This window comes from Pelophylax lessonae (genome assembly GCF_965119305.1).
Source record: "Pelophylax lessonae genome assembly, chromosome: 7".
NCBI classification, from domain to species: Eukaryota; Metazoa; Chordata; class Amphibia; order Anura; family Ranidae; genus Pelophylax; species Pelophylax lessonae.
In genome coordinates this window covers 209,416,532-209,432,772 of record NC_138774.1, presented here as the reverse complement: position 1 = coordinate 209,432,772, position 16,241 = coordinate 209,416,532, and the positions used below count along the sequence as shown (strand labels likewise).

The following is a 16,241-nucleotide window of genomic DNA, read 5'->3' as shown; positions in this document are numbered from 1 at the left end:
AAAAATGTGATTTAAAGTAAACACATTTTCTCTATTTAGCCTCGGTGTACACTAGGGCGACGCAGGTCGCCTCCCATAGGGAAGCTGCGGACCCGTTCTAATAGGAGCGACACAAGTCGCTCCGACCTAGAAAAAGGGTCCGGAGCTTCTTTGGGGCGACCAGGAGGTGACTGCCATAGACTTCAATGTTATGAAGTCCGTGGCGGCCGATCCGAGGTCGCGGCGCGCTGCTCGCACCGCGATCTCGGAGGTCGCCCCGGGAAGTAGCGTCGCGGTAGTGTGAACCGGCGCTAACTGTGCTTGCCTTCCGGATGAAGTGGACTGTTGATCAGCAGAACTTCGCAAGCAATTACCTAATGGGCCATGGATGATGAGCAAAGCATGATGTGATATACAAATTAATTTGTATGAGAATAGGATTTGTATTTCTAGAATTTTAATATATTTCAATTGTTTTAACATATTTAAAAATAAAATGTACTTCTTTTATAAATTGGTACCGTTAACGTCCGGATCTTTCTAGTTAGGTCTATTCTTAACCACTTGCCGACTGCCTAACGATGATTTACGTCGGCAGTCAGCCCCTCACAGGCAAAGTGACGTAGGGGTACGTCACTAGCCTGTGAGGCACTAGGGAGCGAGCGCGCGCCGCTGGAGGACACACCCCCCCCGCGCATGTGAGCGGCGGACCCGATGTCCGCCGGTCACTCGCAATCGTCCGTTACACCGGGAGAAAGGCAGGAGGCTAATGTAAACAAAGCCGCTTGTCTTTCTCCCCTGTGTAACAGCAGAGATCATATGGTCCTGCTATGTAGGACCGTAGATCTCTGCTGTTACATGTAAAGCCACATCCAATCACAGTTAGAAGCATGCCCCTAGGGACATACTTAACACCTCCTTCTCAAATAAAGTTAACCCCTTCCCTGCCAGTGTCATTTTTACAGTAACAGTGCATATGTATAGCACTGATTACTGCAGTAATGTCACTGGTACCCCCAAAAGTGTCAAAATGTCAGTCAAGGGTCCGATCTGTCCGCCGCAATGTCGCAGTCCCGCAAAAAAAATTGCAGATCGCCGCCATTACTCATTAAAAAAAAAAAACAATAAAAATGACAAAAATCTTTCCCTTAGTTGTCGCTTAATTTTCCTTTAATTGTCGCTATTTTTTGTTTATAGCGCATAATGATCAAAAAATCGCACAGGTGATCAAATACCACCAAAAGAAAGCTCTGTTTGTGGGGAAAAAAAGGACTTAAATTTCATTTGGGTACAGCGTCGCACGACCGCGCAATTGTCCGTTAAAATCACGCAGTGCCGAATCGCAAAATAGGCCCTGGTCAGGAAGGGGGTAAAATCTTCCAGGGCTTAAGTGGTTAAATGTATCTATATATAGGATGTGGTACTGGACATTGGTATTTACCAAAGCTTAGAATGTTTCTTGTACAAGTCTCCTTCCTCCCAGTTGCCCAATAGTTTTTCAAAACAGAATATTGGATGCCCGTGATCTTTGGGCCTGAAGACGGCACTGCATTAAAAATAGGCATGGTTCTGTGATGGATATCACTGCATGGACTCAGGAATACTTACAAAAATCCCTGTCTGTGAACACAGTTCTCTGTGCCATCCAAAAATGCAAGGTAAAGCTCTATTCTGCAAAGGAGAAGCCATATCTGAACATGAGCCAGAAACGCCACCCTCCTCTCTGGGCCAAAGCTTATTTAAAATGGTCTGTTGCAAAGTGTAAAACTGTTCTGTGGTCAGATAAATTGGAATTTGACATTCTTTTTCACAACCATGGGTGCCACATCCTCCAGGCTAATGAGAAGAGGGACCTTCCAGCTTGTTATCAGCAGTAAGTTCAAAAGCCTGCATCTCTGATGGTATAGGGGTGCATTCATGCATATGGAATGGGCAGCTTTCACATCTGAAAAGGCACCATCAATGCTGAAAGATATATCCCGATTTTAGAGCAGCATATAACTCAGACAAGAATGTGACTAGAGTCCTCTCCTAAAACTCGAGCAACTGGTCTCCTCAGTTCTTAGACGTTTACAGAGTGTTGTTAAAAGATGAGGGGATGCTACACTGTGGTAAACATGGCCCTGTCCCAACTTTTTGAGACGTGTTGCTGCCATCAATTTCAAAATTACATTTTTTGTTTTTTGTTAAAATGGTACATTTTCTCCGTTTAAATATTTGATCTGTTTTGTATTGTGAACAAATTATGGGTTTGTGAGATTTGCAAATCATTGCATTCTGGTTTTATGTCGATTTTGCATGGCCAGAGGGTAGAGTGTCAGCATAGGACTCTGCAGTTGCTGTATCTGAGACTTGAAGGTTCTGTATCAAAGTGCCAGAAGTATGGAGATAGCTACATTATGGGTGCTAGGTAAAAATATAATTAGTAAATAAAAGTGATTGCTATATAAAAGTCCAATGAGACACATCAATGGACGTAACTCCTTAGAAGGCAGCAGCAAAAGTTTTAAATTCATGGAGTTCTGCTTGAAGGGTCTGTACATACTTTGGCTTCAAAGAATAAAGCAAGCTTCTCTTTCCCCTTATTACAAAGTTTATGTACGGACATAAACACTGCACTCTGATTGTACAATCCCTGTGCAATCTCATTTAAATTTACAAAAACTATACAGTATAATATACAGTATAATATGAGGACAAAATGTGTCAACAATAATGATCAGAGAGTCCCAGATGAGTTTAGCTATGCACCTAATTAATTCTACTACATAATGGTTACACATAGACTTTAATTTACCTTGAGTTTTTTTAAACATTGCCATTAGACAGCGCCACTTACCTCCACTCCCCCCATATTTGTTAAATATAGCTTGCTATATTTTGAGGTAGGCTGCAGTCATATATTTAATTTTTTCCATTAGCGCGGAAACCCTTTACCTCCTAAGATCTGTTATGAAGTACATTTTTGACCACATGAATCACCAATGAAAAATTTTTTTTGAAGAAGAAGTGATTCCTAGTAGATTGTATACCTGGAATTTTTAGAGTTCATGGCTTGAAAAATACAATAATCTATTACATAGAAAACAAAAGAAATGAATCACGAATACTGATTTTACAGGTTGAAAAGAGTTTATTTTTACATGTGTAAAAAAGATAGGAGTTAAAGAGAAGACAGAAATTCACATTCTGCAAATTTCATAATCCTCTTTAAAGTGTGGAGAGATTCTTCATTCTTCACCATCTCCTTTCTTTAAAGAAAAACAAGCTTTAGAATATGATTAGGGAAAGTCTTTTGCTCCTGTCACAAAAAAACGCCTAGTAATACTCTACTGTACCTTTCCACCGATGTCACGGCTCTTTGCTCTGAGTTTGTTGACCTGGGATTCTGCAATGTCAGCTCTCTCCTCAGCTTCTCCTAATTCATGTTGGACCTTTCTGAAGCGGGACAGGTGGGTATTGGCCTGTTCCTCCTATACAAGGGAAAAGTTCAATTGTTAGTCAAGGCTTCCATATACTGTATATTGATAATTAGTTCGATCTTTTTTCTAACTTACAGATTCCTCGGCCTGTCTCTTGTAGGCTTTCACCTTCAGCTGAAGTTTGTCCACCAGATCCTGGAGTCTCAAGACATTCTTTCTGTCTTCCTCAGTCTAGACAAAGTTAAAGAGTCAACTTTTTATTAGTATTTTTTTCTTTAATTATTGTATGAATAAAAATAAAACAATCGGAAAAATACTAAACCTGATAGGTCAGTTCCTTCACTCTCCTTTCATATTTTCGGACCCCCTTTATTGCCTCTGTTCCACGCTTCTGTTCATTTTCCAGCTCATTCTCCAACTCTCGCACCTAAAGTTATCATTTCAATGTAATTATTTATCTTCTTAAATCACTAACTTAAAAAAAACCAAACCTGGTTTATTAAATTGCTTACTCTAGCCTCCAGTTTCTGGAGCTGTTTCTTTCCACCCTTCATTGCCAACTGTTCTGCTTCATCCAAACGAATCTGCAGGTCCTTCACTGTTTGTTCAAGGTTCTTCTTCATTCTCTCCAGGTGAGCACTGGTGTCCTGCTCTTTCTTCAGCTCCTCTGCCATCAGTGCAGCCTTTGTGTAGAAGATGAAACAACAAAATCAGATTTCTTTGCTTGAATAGATTTTTGTTAATGTTTGTTTACAAAGAGATTCATACGCACATCAGTGATGGACTTCTTGGCTTTCTCCTCAGCATTTCTGGCCTCTTGGACGGCTTCTTCAACTTCAGTTTGAAGTTGGCTTATATCATTCTCTAACTTCTTCTTGATGTTGATGAGGCTTGTATTCTACAAAGAATGTAACATATAATAAAGCCCCTTATATTTACAGAATATTCCATATTGTAATTTTAACATTTCCCTAAAATGTGCACATACCTGGGAGTGCAGAAGCTGAACACGTTCATTTGCATCCAGGAGTTCCTGCTCAGCCAACTTGCGAGATCTTTCAGTCTGTTCAAGTGCAGCCCGGATCTCTTCAATCTCAGCCTGCTGCAGGTTATTCCTGCGTTCCACCACAGCCACTTGTTCTTTCAGGTCTTCCTGGCTCCTCAGGGCATCATCAAGATGAAGTTGTGCATCCTTTAAAACAAATAGATAGACAATACCACTAAGGTGGCCAATTTCATTCAAACCATTGAGGTAGAGATAAACATTTTAGTAGTACAGAATGATGACAAAGAAGCCTCTCTTTACAGAAACCTAATGTTGCATTTACTATTGTCTAGGAATTGAAATGAAGAAAGTACCTTGAGTTGACTTTGCACGTTCCTCAGCTGTTTCTGGGCCTCAGCAGATTGGCGATTGGCATGGCTTAGCTGGATCTCCATCTCATTCAAGTCTCCTTCCATCTTCTTCTTCAGTCTCAGAGCATCATTCCTGCTTCTGATTTCAGAGTCTAGTGTGCTCTGCATGGTGTCAATAACTCTCTGGCTGTTTCTCTTCAATTGTTCAATCTCTTCATCTTTCTCTGCAATCTTCCTGTCCACCTCCGATTTCACCTGATTCAGCTCAAGCTGAATGCGAAGGATCTTAGCTTCTTCGTGCTCCAGTGATCCCTATGCAATAAAAAAAAAAAGCTTTCCAAATTTGTTCTCCAAGACTTTGTAGTATTGTTGTCTTGTAGTTAGTTTCACTATTTAAAAAACGAATATACCTCAGCTTCTTCCAAAGCAGACTGTAGGTCACTCTTTTCTTGCTCGACTTGCTTTCTAGCCTTCTCAAGTTCATTGATTGATTTAGCGGATTCTCCAATCTGTTCCGTGAGGTCTGAAATCTCCTCTGCAATGAAATGAACATATCATGTAACTAATACTTCATCTCATGTATTGCATGAGGGTAATATATAGGTAGGATCTCCATTTAGTGCTTACGTTGCAAGTTCTTGTTTTCACGTTTCAGGGTTTCAACTTGTTCTAGAGCTTCCTCATAAGCATTTTTCATCTTAAAGATCTCTGTGCTCAGTCCCCTAGCTTCCTTCTGAGCGGCCTCCAGCTCAGCCTGGCCCTCCTCATATTTTTGTTTCCATTCAACAAGGACCTGATGAAGTTAAAACTGTTGGTTGGTGTTCCCAAATTCAATGGTTTTTGTTAACACTAGGATAATATTAGTGTTTGTTTAACCTATATGTATGCTGCCATTACCTTATCAAAGTTCCTCTGCTTCTTATCCAGAGCAGCAGCTGCACTGTTTGCTCTCTCTACATCAACCAACAGATCCTCAACTTCAGATTGCAGTCTCTGTTTGGTCTTTTCTAGGGATGCACATTTGGAGTTTACAGCTTCAACTTGTTCCTCAGCTTCCTGGAGACGTTGGGCAAGCTTCTTCCTATATTTTAAAAGTTCAAAAGGGTGTTAGGCATTCATATTTTTCTACGTATATGTGTGGATCAACTTTTCTTGCACAAACATACTTGGCCTCTTCCAGTTCCTCTGTTCGCTGGATGGCATCAGTCTCATACTTGGTTCTCCATTGGGAAACTTCACCATTTGCCTTGGACAGAGATCTCTGAAGCTCAGCTTTTGCTTCCTGTTCCTCTTCAAACTGCTCACGGAGCAAGTCACAGTCATGACGGGCTGATTGCAGAGCATGGGCAAGGGCATTCTTAGCCTGTAAATATCATTCAAGAAGATTTATGTACGAGGGCTCTTCAAACAGTTTATAAAACTTTTTTTAACTAAGATATATATATATATATATATATATATATATATACACATATATATATATATATATATATACTCTGGACCCTGGACTCTGGACTCTCCTTCAAACCCCGCATCCAATCGCTGTCCAAATTTTGCCGCCTTAGCCTCCGCAACATCTCCAAAATACGCCCCTTTCTAACCGAAGACACAACAAAACTCCTAGTTCACTCCCTGGTCATTTCGCGCCTCGACTATTGCAATTCCCTTCTCATTGGCATACCTCTACACAGGCTATCCCCCCTTCAATCCATCATGAATGCTGCCGCCAGACTCATCAACCTTACCAATCGCTCAGTGTCCGCTGCTCCCCTCTGTCAAGCCCTCCACTGGCTTCCGCTCACCCAACAAATTAAATTCAAAATACTTACAACATCTTAGCCCCCAGCTACATCACCAGCCTCGTCTCAAAATACCAACCTAATCGCTCTCTTCATTCCTCTCAAAACCTCCTGCTCTCTAGCCCTCTCGTCACCTCCTCCCATGCTCGCCTCCAGGACTTTTTCAGAGCCTCTCCAATCCTATGGAACTCCTTACCCTTATCTGTCCGAAACCCTCCTTTTCAGAGAAGCCTATCCTACCAACACCTAACAAATGTACCTCCATTTTCTCCATCAACTCATCCCCCACAGTTATTGCCTTTTGTTTCACTTGACCCTCCCTCCTAGATTGTAAGCTCTAACGAGCAGGGCCCTCTAGTTCCTCCTGTTTTGAACTGTATTGTAACTGTATTGTCTTCACTCACATTGTAAAGCGCTGCTCAAACTGTTGGCGCTATATAAATCATGTATAATAATAATATATATATATGTATGTGCACAAACATTTTGAAGACCCCTCATACTACCAGTACGATTTTAGTGTATAACAACCTGTAAGCTATAGTTAAGTTAAAGTAGAATGTGCATTTTTTTTAAATCTCTTTCATGTACCTTGCTTTCCTCCTCAAGCTGCCTCTTAAGTTCTTCAACCTGCTGGGTAAAGCCTTGTTTTCCTCTGCTCAGCTGAGAAATCAGAGATTCTTTCTCCTCTAACTGGCGGGAAAATTCACCTAATATGAGATAATGTGCAAATGTGCAGTTACTACAAATATAAGAAAGATTAAAAATTGTAATTATGACTGAAAGCCACAAAATCAAATATTATAATAATATTTACACATACACTGTGCCATTTATATAAATGTATATGACTATGCATTTTGTATATGGTGTACTGAATGTGTGTAGTGTTCATTATTATTGATTAGGAAGTTTACCACTCTCAGTCTGGAAGCGGGCTTTTTGAGCTGTAAGGTCATTGATCACACGTATATGCTCATCATCTTTAGACTTGAGCTCACTGAGTTGATCCTCGAGAACACGATTCACTTTCTCAAGGTTGGCCTAAAAAAACAAATACAACAATATCAGTGTTTTAAATAACTTACTGTAAAACTTATTGTATCCATAACTGAGGTTTGCCTTACTTTTACTTTGGAGACATTCTCCAAGTTACTTGCAAGGTCATCAGTTTCCATTTTGAGTTCACTCTTCTCCTTCTCCAGCTTCTGTTTAACCCTCTGGAGATTGTCAATCTGTTCTCCAAGTTCAGCTACACTGTCAGCATGCTTCTTGCGCAGGGCAGCAGAGGTGGCTTCATGCTGAAGGGTGGATTCTTCCAGATCACGTCTCAGTTTCTGGAACTCAGCCTCACGTTTCTTGTTTAGCTCAATCTGAGCAGAAGTGGCACCACCAGCTTCTTCAAGCCTCTCACTGATCTCTTCAAGTTCTCTGGATAAGTCAGCTCTTTGTTTTTCAATTTTGGCACGAGCAGCACGCTCAGCTTCTATCTCTTCCTCAAGTTCTTCAATACGAGCCTAAGTAGGAACTTTCCGTTATTGTATGCAGTTTTATTGATTATTAGAAGCAAAATGTCTGCATTTTAGCTCTGTAATCTTACCTGGAGCTCCTTGATCTTCTTCTGCAGCTGAGATCCCAGAGATTGCTCATCTTCAATCCTACTTTGCAGCTGGCTTATTTCAAAGTCCTTCCTGTGATAGCAAAAAAAGTAGTGCTTAGTGACATATTTTAAAATTACAGCCATTTATAGCCTTTTGTTTTTTTAAATCTTACTAACTTCTTGAGTTTTTCTTCAGCTTGCTGCTTCTCATTTTCCAGATCCATGACTGTTTCCTGAGTCAGTTTTAGGTCACCTTCAAGCTTCCTCTTGGCTCTCTCAAGTTCAAGACGAAGTTTCTTTTCTTGCTCCAAAGAGCCTTCCAGCTGATTGGGTAAAGAAATATTTTCAGTTTAATGAACATGTCTGCAGGTCAGTTACACAGCAAAAATAAAGCACAAATTAAACTAAAAGTACTCACATCATCCACTTGTTGTTCAAGCTTGGTTTTTGCTTTAGTAAGGGAGCTGACTTTATCCTCCTCTGCTTGTAGATCATCAAGAGTTTGTTGATGAGCCTCTTGGAGAGCTTTTTTCTCCTTTGTGAGCTTAGAGATGTTGTCATCCAGAGTTGCCAGTTCTTCGGTAAGGTTTTTTACCTAAGAATATTGAAAACATTCAAAATACGTCTACTGTACAATTTTGAAACCTGCCATTTAAGAAATATAATATGCCCAACCTTGTTTTCTGTTGCATGTTTCTCTTTCTCAACTTTAGCCAATGTCAGCTCTAAGTCATCAATATCCCTCTTCAGTTCAGAGCATTCATCCTCCAATTTCCTCTTCTTGGCTGTCAGCTCTGCATTGCTTTCCTCCTCATCTTCAAGCCTTTCGTTGATCTCTTTGATTTTGGCTTCCAGCTGAATTTTGTTCTTAATTAGGCCATCACATCTTTCCTCTGCATCAGCTAAGCTCTCACCTTCCTACATGTAAACAATGTAAGGTAATTTTAAGTGTTAAGACAACATTGTATTAAGACAACATTGTATAACATTTCTGTGTATATTTTCAGCATTTTACCGACTGCACTTGAAGCTGGAGGTCATTCTTCTCCTGCAGAAGGGCAACCATCTTCTCTTCCAGCTCTTTCCTTTTTGCTTCGGATTTAGCCAGTGCTTCCTTTGTCTTTGCAAACTCCTCCTTCATGTTAGCCATCTCCTTCTCAGTCTCAGCACTCTTCAGGAGAGGCTTAATCTTGAAGTACAGCTTCATCCATGGCCAGTGCTTGACATTCATGAATGATCTCACATTGTACTGGATGGTATAGATTGCTTCCCTATTTTAAAGAAAGCATAATAGTAAAAGGCTTATGCAGGTAGGTCAAACAGCCTGTTTTGGGGTTATAAAATAGTAAAACACAATAACAATGCTAAACTGTTTATCTGTATCTTGCTACATGTACACAGTTTTGCATAAATGTAAATTAATAGATTGAAATTCGGGTTATAAAACAATTTTATCTTAGCTATAGGTTTATTTAAATAAAATTAAAGCAAATGTGTTGTTCCTAGATCAGAGATAGTGTGTTACACCATGCAGTGTCATCAATACCTTCTATCCATCATCTTCTTAAATTCTACTCTCATCAAGAAGCCTCTGCACAGAGCCTGAGTGCGAGTGATCAGTTGGGCCAACTTATCATCTCTCATTTCTTCCAGAGTACCCAAGAGACCAGCTTTGAAGAACACCTGTGAGAAAATAAATCTCATTCAAACCACCTTTAAAATGCTAGATTCATTTTTTCACCCACAAAACTATTTTATACCTTAGTGTGCCCAAACTTATACTGGGTGTGGTCCACATCAATTGAGCCAAGGAGTTTTTCAGAAGCCTTCTTACTGTCAATGAATTGTCCATCTGGAATTGCACTAGCATTCAGGACCTTGTACCTGAAGTTGGCAAAGTAGAGTTAAAATATTAGTTTGGCCAAATTTTGTAAAAATGCTGGAAAAAGTTTGGAATTAAAAAAAAGAAAGTAGGCAAAATGCTTACCGTTGTTTGAAGTCACCATAGAGGATTCTGCTGGGGAAGCCCTTTCTGCAGATTCTGATTCCCTCCAGCACACCGTTACACCTCAGCTGGTGGATGATCAGATGATTCTCCATGGTACCTGGAGGAGAGTGACACGCACAGTTCAAAACAAGGATCCACTTTTAAACTACATCTTACCCTAAACTATAAATGTCAATTACCTGGTGTCTTTGTCTCATTGGGGATCAGACAACGTACAAAGTGAGGGTGAGTACTCCTCAGATTGGTCATCAGCTTGTTCAGATTTTCCTGTGAGAGATTGCATTTATAATAATTGTCACTGCCTTAAAAAGTTAAAGAAAAATATAATTGTTTCCAGTTAAACTACTTACTCTGAAAAGGGCAGACACTGTCTGAAAAGAGGAACCCTTCTTTTTCTTTCCACCCTTTCCACCCTTTCCACCAGAGTCACCTGAAAAGGAGAGAAAAGGACAGAGGCTTTTGGAGGGGACTGCAGGCTAGCCTCTTGCCTACTGACTATGGGCCCTGTTATTTAAGGGAACACTACTCTTTGTGAGGCGTATGCTGGGGGGACCTTGGAGTAATTTTACTTTGGATTCAAGTCTATGTCTCCCCAAGAAACACAGACTCTGGGACTATAGGCCCTGGATCCATGTTAACTGCCTAGATGGCACATTACCAATAAGGACTGCTCCACATAGTCAGACTTATAGCAGATTGTAATCTCATCAACTCAAGCCACCTGTCTTTCACCCATTGTTAATTGTGCTAATTAACACACCTACTTATAATAATGTGTATTGTACTTTGGGAGCTTGATGCCGGCAAGTCTTCTCTGGAATGAGATCCCTGATTGTCCAGGTTGTTAATTGTGTCACCTATTGGTTGCCTGCCAGCATTCTGTGTACTCCACCTAGGCTGGTTTAAGTGCTGATTTAATTAGCATGGTCATTATATTACTATCAGCTAGTAGTTGCTAGAGGGGGATTAGCCATGACTTCGCCCTACCTCATTATCTAAACCATTGTGTTATGTTTTGGGTAAAAATTTGGGTGGTCACTGACATACTTTTCAAGTGTTTAAAAAGCCTGCATTCTTGTTCAATAAAGAGTTCCAAATTTGCAGCTAAAACAAGTTCAGCCTAATTCTTGGTTGCAATAGGTGGCTATAATATCTGATATCTATGTTCAAGAGTGGAGGAAACGGTATACTGATGAAAGCACTCAAGCACAATGTGGGTCGTCACAAATGTTTAAATCTATTCCATGAAATGTGTGAAAATTGCAATGTTATATTATAACATTTTCAATAGATTGCTTACCCTCAGCACCTGCGTAGGAAGAGTAAAGGAAGGACAGGAGCTTCACTGAAGACTTCTGGTAGAGGCCGATAACAGTCTCATTAAGTGGGTCCTTGTTCTTGTCAAGCCAGCCACTGATGTTGTAATCCACAGTGCCAGCATAATGCACCAGAGAGAAGTGAGCTTCCGCTTTTCCCTTGCCAGGCTTAGGCTTCTCGAAGTTCTTACACTTGCCCAGATGTTGATCATAGAGCTTATTCTTGAAGGAAGTGTCAGTAGCCTTGGGGAACATGCACTCCTCTTCCAGGATTGAGAAGATGCCCATTGGCTGTGCAGAAAAAAGGACAAGTTGCAAATTCACGTCAGCTTATAACTTTGAGTTGCTAATATGTAGTATGTTGACACTTACCTTCTCAATAAGCTCAATGCAGGCAGCCAGATCCATACCAAAGTCAATAAACTCCCAATCAATTCCTTCTTTCTTGTACTCCTCTTGTTCCAGAACAAACATGTGGTGGTTAAAGAACTGTTGCAGCTTCTCATTGGTGAAGTTAATGCAAAGTTGCTCCAAGCTGTTGAACTAAAGATTATGATGTATGGATAAGTGTCTGAACTTTACAATTCATAGCCAACGTATTATTCTCTATAACGTGTATGTTTATTACACTTACATCAAAGATCTCAAATCCAGCAATATCTAGAACACCAATAAAGTATTGTCTTGGCATTTTGGTGTCCAGCTGTTGGTTAATACGGATGACCATCCACAAGAAAAGTTTCTCATAAACAGACTTGCTGAGGGCGCCAACAGCATTGTTTACCTATGAATAATGACTGTGAATTAGCTTATTTCCCAAACAAAATATTCGAACAAACCAACATATTTACATTATGATATGGTACCTGTTGGACGGTTTGTCCCTTAGTGACAAACTCGTTGCCGACTTTGACCCTGGGGTAGCAGAGAGCCTTCAGCAAATCAGCAGAGTTCAGTCCCATCAAGTAGGCAATTTTATCAGCAACTAGAAAATTTCATGGATTTATTAAAGCTCCATAATTAAGCTTGTCCAAAGCAATCACAAAAAAAATTCCTTTTCAGTGTTTTAAAGATGAGTCTTAAACCTTACCTTCTGTGCCATCGGGCTCAGCCTGCTCCTCTCTTTGCTTCTGCTTGAATTTCATGTTACCATGATGCATAACAGCACCAGTCAACTTGTAGATGCCATTTTTTTCATCTGGTGAGAAACCCAGAATGTCTATGGCACTCTGCAAATATATGAATATGTGTCATGTTTTGCACAGTTGTATCCCAAAACGCCTAAAGAACCTCTAGTATTATCACATACATCTGTAGCCATAAATTCCTCTTCATCATCGATACTTTTGACAGCAATCTCACCCTGGCTGATAAAAGGGTAGTCATATGGGTTTGTGGTCAGCAGAAGCATTTCTGAAAGACATATATTATTGATGAAAGTGACATAGTGTAACAATCTAGTAAATAGCACATCTGTACAACAATACAGTATGTATCTAGATAAAATATAACTTGACTACTTCTCTAATTTTGTAATCCTTTGCATTAAAGTTATTGAAGTTACCAATAACTTCTGGCCTTTTATTGGTCAGGATCTGATAGAAGATGTGGTAGCTTCTTTCAGCTGAAAGCTGGAATGTGACTCTGGACTTTTCCAGTAAGTCTGTAAAGAAAAAGATCACATTTTACTGAAGGAACATATGAAGTACCCTACGAAATAAGTATGAAAGTATAAGGCAAATCTTACAGGTCTCAATATCTGCAGAAGACAGTTTTCCTGTGGTTCCGAAGTGGATTCTGATGAATTTACCCTGGAGATGGTGAAGAAACCACGTCAACACAAGTTATCTTGTACAGGATCCTCGTGTGGCCATAAAAATGGTGTTACTTACAAAACGGGAGGAGTTGTCATTTCTCACGGTTTTAGCATTACCAAAGGCTTCCAGTAGAGGGTTGGCCTGGATGATTTGATCTTCCAGTGTGCCCTGTAAAGTAAGTAATACTTCAAAGGTGCTTTTATATGGAATAAGAGGTTACTATTGGCGCTTTTCCACTGCATGGAACTGAACGGTTCGGCTCGCTTTTGTGCTTTTCCACTGCTGGTACCGCATGGTACGGTGTAGGAACGGTTCGGTACGGCTCTCTAAAACAGTACCACCTCGATTGTGGTTCCAAGAGGTACCATACCGGTACCATATCCCACAATCCTTTGCATGCAGTCACTACTAGCCACTGATTGGTCAGAGAGTCGTTGTTATCCCACCCACATAACTTTAGTACTACTTTAGTGGAAAAGCAAACCATACCAAACCGTACCGAACCGTTCCAACACCGTACCATGCGGTACGTGGAGGAAAAGCAAACCAGGCCAAGCAGGGCCGAGTAGAGCCGAGGCGGTACTTGCAATGGAAAAGTGCCATATGAGTCTAAAAGTGTTTGTTGTAATTGCATGTTCAATATTGAGCCCTCCTTATTAGGAGCAGTATTGTATATTTTGTTATAGAAGTTCCTTTGATCTCACCTGCAAGCTGTTACTTGGTTCCTTCTTCTTTCCTGCATCACCGAGGGCTGCAATTGTTGCAAAGTACTGAATGACACGCTTGGTGTTCACAGTCTTTCCGGCTCCAGATTCTCCGCTGGTTACAGATTTTTCAAATATCAGTAAATATCTACAATTATAATTTAACTGTACATTTGAAACAGCTAAGCGCAATCTCATATTTTACTCACGTAATCAGGATAGACTGGTTTTCACGGTCTGAAAGAGATTAAATATACTTGTGAGTTACTGTGCATAAATAACTCAGTGGATATTTAAATCACACAAGTTATTTATGACAGGAACTTTACCAGTTAACATGAACTGATAGGCATTATCAGAGATGGAGAAGATGTGTGGTGGGGCCTCCTGACGCTTTTTTCCTCTGTAGCCGGCAACAACTTCAGGGTTGTACACTGGCAGCCACTTGTAGGGGTTCACAGTGACACAGAACAGGCCAGAGTAGGTCTGAAAGTTTCAGAAGTAATACGGATTATACATCAGAAGACATTTTCATTGCAGGCTTCCTAACATTGAACTTGACAAAAAAACTGCACTTTTCTTGATTATGAGAGATTGGAGTTCAGTGATATTGTTAAAGAGAGTTGAGCTTCAGGAGCTTTTGCCTTTGCAATAAATATATGAGAAAATATCAATCCATCTTACATAGATCATCCAGGCTGCATAACGCTCTTTGAGGTTAAACAGCACAGATGCCTCATTCAGGTGGGTCATCATGGCCATGTCTTCAATCTTATCAAACTTTGGAGGGTTCTGTGGGTACACCTGTTCTTCTTTGACAGTTACTTCCTGCAAACAACACAATACTTGGCTGAGTTGACTAGCGGTAACTTGATACATTGTAAATGTGTGAAGGATATTTCAGTAATTACCCTTCCATCATCTGTCTTAACAGTGACTTTGCCACCATCACGAGCAGTGATTAAACCCTTAACATAGAGCTCTTTGGGGTCATCTACAAAGCAACTGTTCTTGGCGTCGAAGGGTTTGTTCTGCGCCTCCACTCTCTCCTTCTCAGTTTTTCGCAGAAAGGGAGCAGCCGGTCCAAAAATCGCCATTTCTGTGTCTGAAGACATGGCTGAGGCAGTCTGTGTAAGAGGAAATAGGAGAAATGGTGACAATATACATGTATTTGTGACAAATTATATAATAAAATATAATAGTTGCGCTCAACCAAAAAATACGTAGTATTTAATATAGTGTATATAAACATGATGACCCTTGAAAACGTCAGCTGCGCGCTGACGAAACTCGTCGGGACGTTTGATCGCATCACGCCACTTCCGGCCCCCGGGTGGAACGCATCTTGGAACGCGGAAGTGCTTTCACCCGGTACTCGGTACATTTGTTTGTTCCTACATGCTCCGCTACAAGAAGCTGTTTGTAAGTTTTATTCTTTATTAAACATTCCCTGCTTGAATTTACTTCACCATGGAGCCTTTTTCTTTCATTCTATACGATTGATTGGAGCTACCTTGGAGAGTTTATATTTGGTGGGCCACTGATTATCTGGCTGGCTGATCCTTGAGGAATATTTATCTGATCCTTGGCATTTATGCTTGATTCTAAGGCTTCCTTGACCCCTTATAATTTAGGGGTCCACCCCATCTGGTAAGCAGCCTGTATCACTGGGTGACCCTGATTTTGGTGGAGGCTATACTATCAGAAGAAACACACATATACGATTTTCCAGTCTGCAATATTCATTTTGGACTGTTTGCTCCAGTCTTGCTGGGACTGTATTTACATTGTTTTTGGCACTGTTTATGCTTTGATATAAGTTTGTGGTTCACTTATATCTTTTCATCCTTTGTACACAATTGGGTACACTACCTATTTAGTTATTATTATTATTTACAATAATTTTGTCACTGCACAGTTGTTTATATACACTATATTATATACTACATATTTTTTGGTTGAGCGCAACTATTATATTTTATTATATAAGTTGTCACATTTACTACGTTTTTCACGTTCACGTTGGAGCTCCCACAATACATATATACAGACATATGTTTAAATTAATTTCACTATAATTTATTAATCACACACTACGGTCCTTTGCGCGGAATTGGTGGTGCTTAACACCATTTTTTTCATTCAATATACATGTATTGTTTGACCTGTAGCAGCATCCATATCTATACTTCAATGCCTAGATATTAACATATGCTGAAGTAGTGTGTTTAGGGCATGGT

The 16,241-nt window shown here is 40.2% G+C and overlaps 1 protein-coding gene across 1 annotated transcript; it reads right to left on the bottom strand.

Moving 5' to 3' along the window:
* Positions 1 to 3,209: 3,209 nt before the first annotated feature.
* LOC309560582 (myosin-4-like) lies at positions 3,210 to 15,116 on the bottom strand (the record flags this gene model as incomplete). Its single annotated transcript, XM_082264206.1, has 39 exons — positions 3,210 to 3,230; positions 3,318 to 3,452; positions 3,537 to 3,632; positions 3,724 to 3,828; positions 3,914 to 4,084; positions 4,174 to 4,299; positions 4,390 to 4,593; positions 4,761 to 5,069; positions 5,168 to 5,292; positions 5,385 to 5,550; positions 5,655 to 5,838; positions 5,924 to 6,120; positions 7,148 to 7,266; positions 7,474 to 7,600; positions 7,645 to 8,073; positions 8,157 to 8,247; positions 8,334 to 8,479; positions 8,575 to 8,751; positions 8,832 to 9,074; positions 9,172 to 9,427; positions 9,703 to 9,839; positions 9,917 to 10,040; positions 10,144 to 10,261; positions 10,344 to 10,431; positions 10,515 to 10,594; positions 11,474 to 11,771; positions 11,853 to 12,023; positions 12,115 to 12,264; positions 12,347 to 12,465; positions 12,571 to 12,709; positions 12,790 to 12,893; positions 13,045 to 13,143; positions 13,228 to 13,291; positions 13,373 to 13,465; positions 14,002 to 14,116; positions 14,211 to 14,238; positions 14,331 to 14,487; positions 14,686 to 14,829; positions 14,913 to 15,116. The coding sequence occupies 39 exons, from the start codon at positions 15,114 to 15,116 to the stop codon at positions 3,210 to 3,212; spliced, it is 5,859 nt and encodes a 1,952-aa protein (XP_082120332.1).
* Positions 15,117 to 16,241: the final 1,125 nt, after the last annotated feature.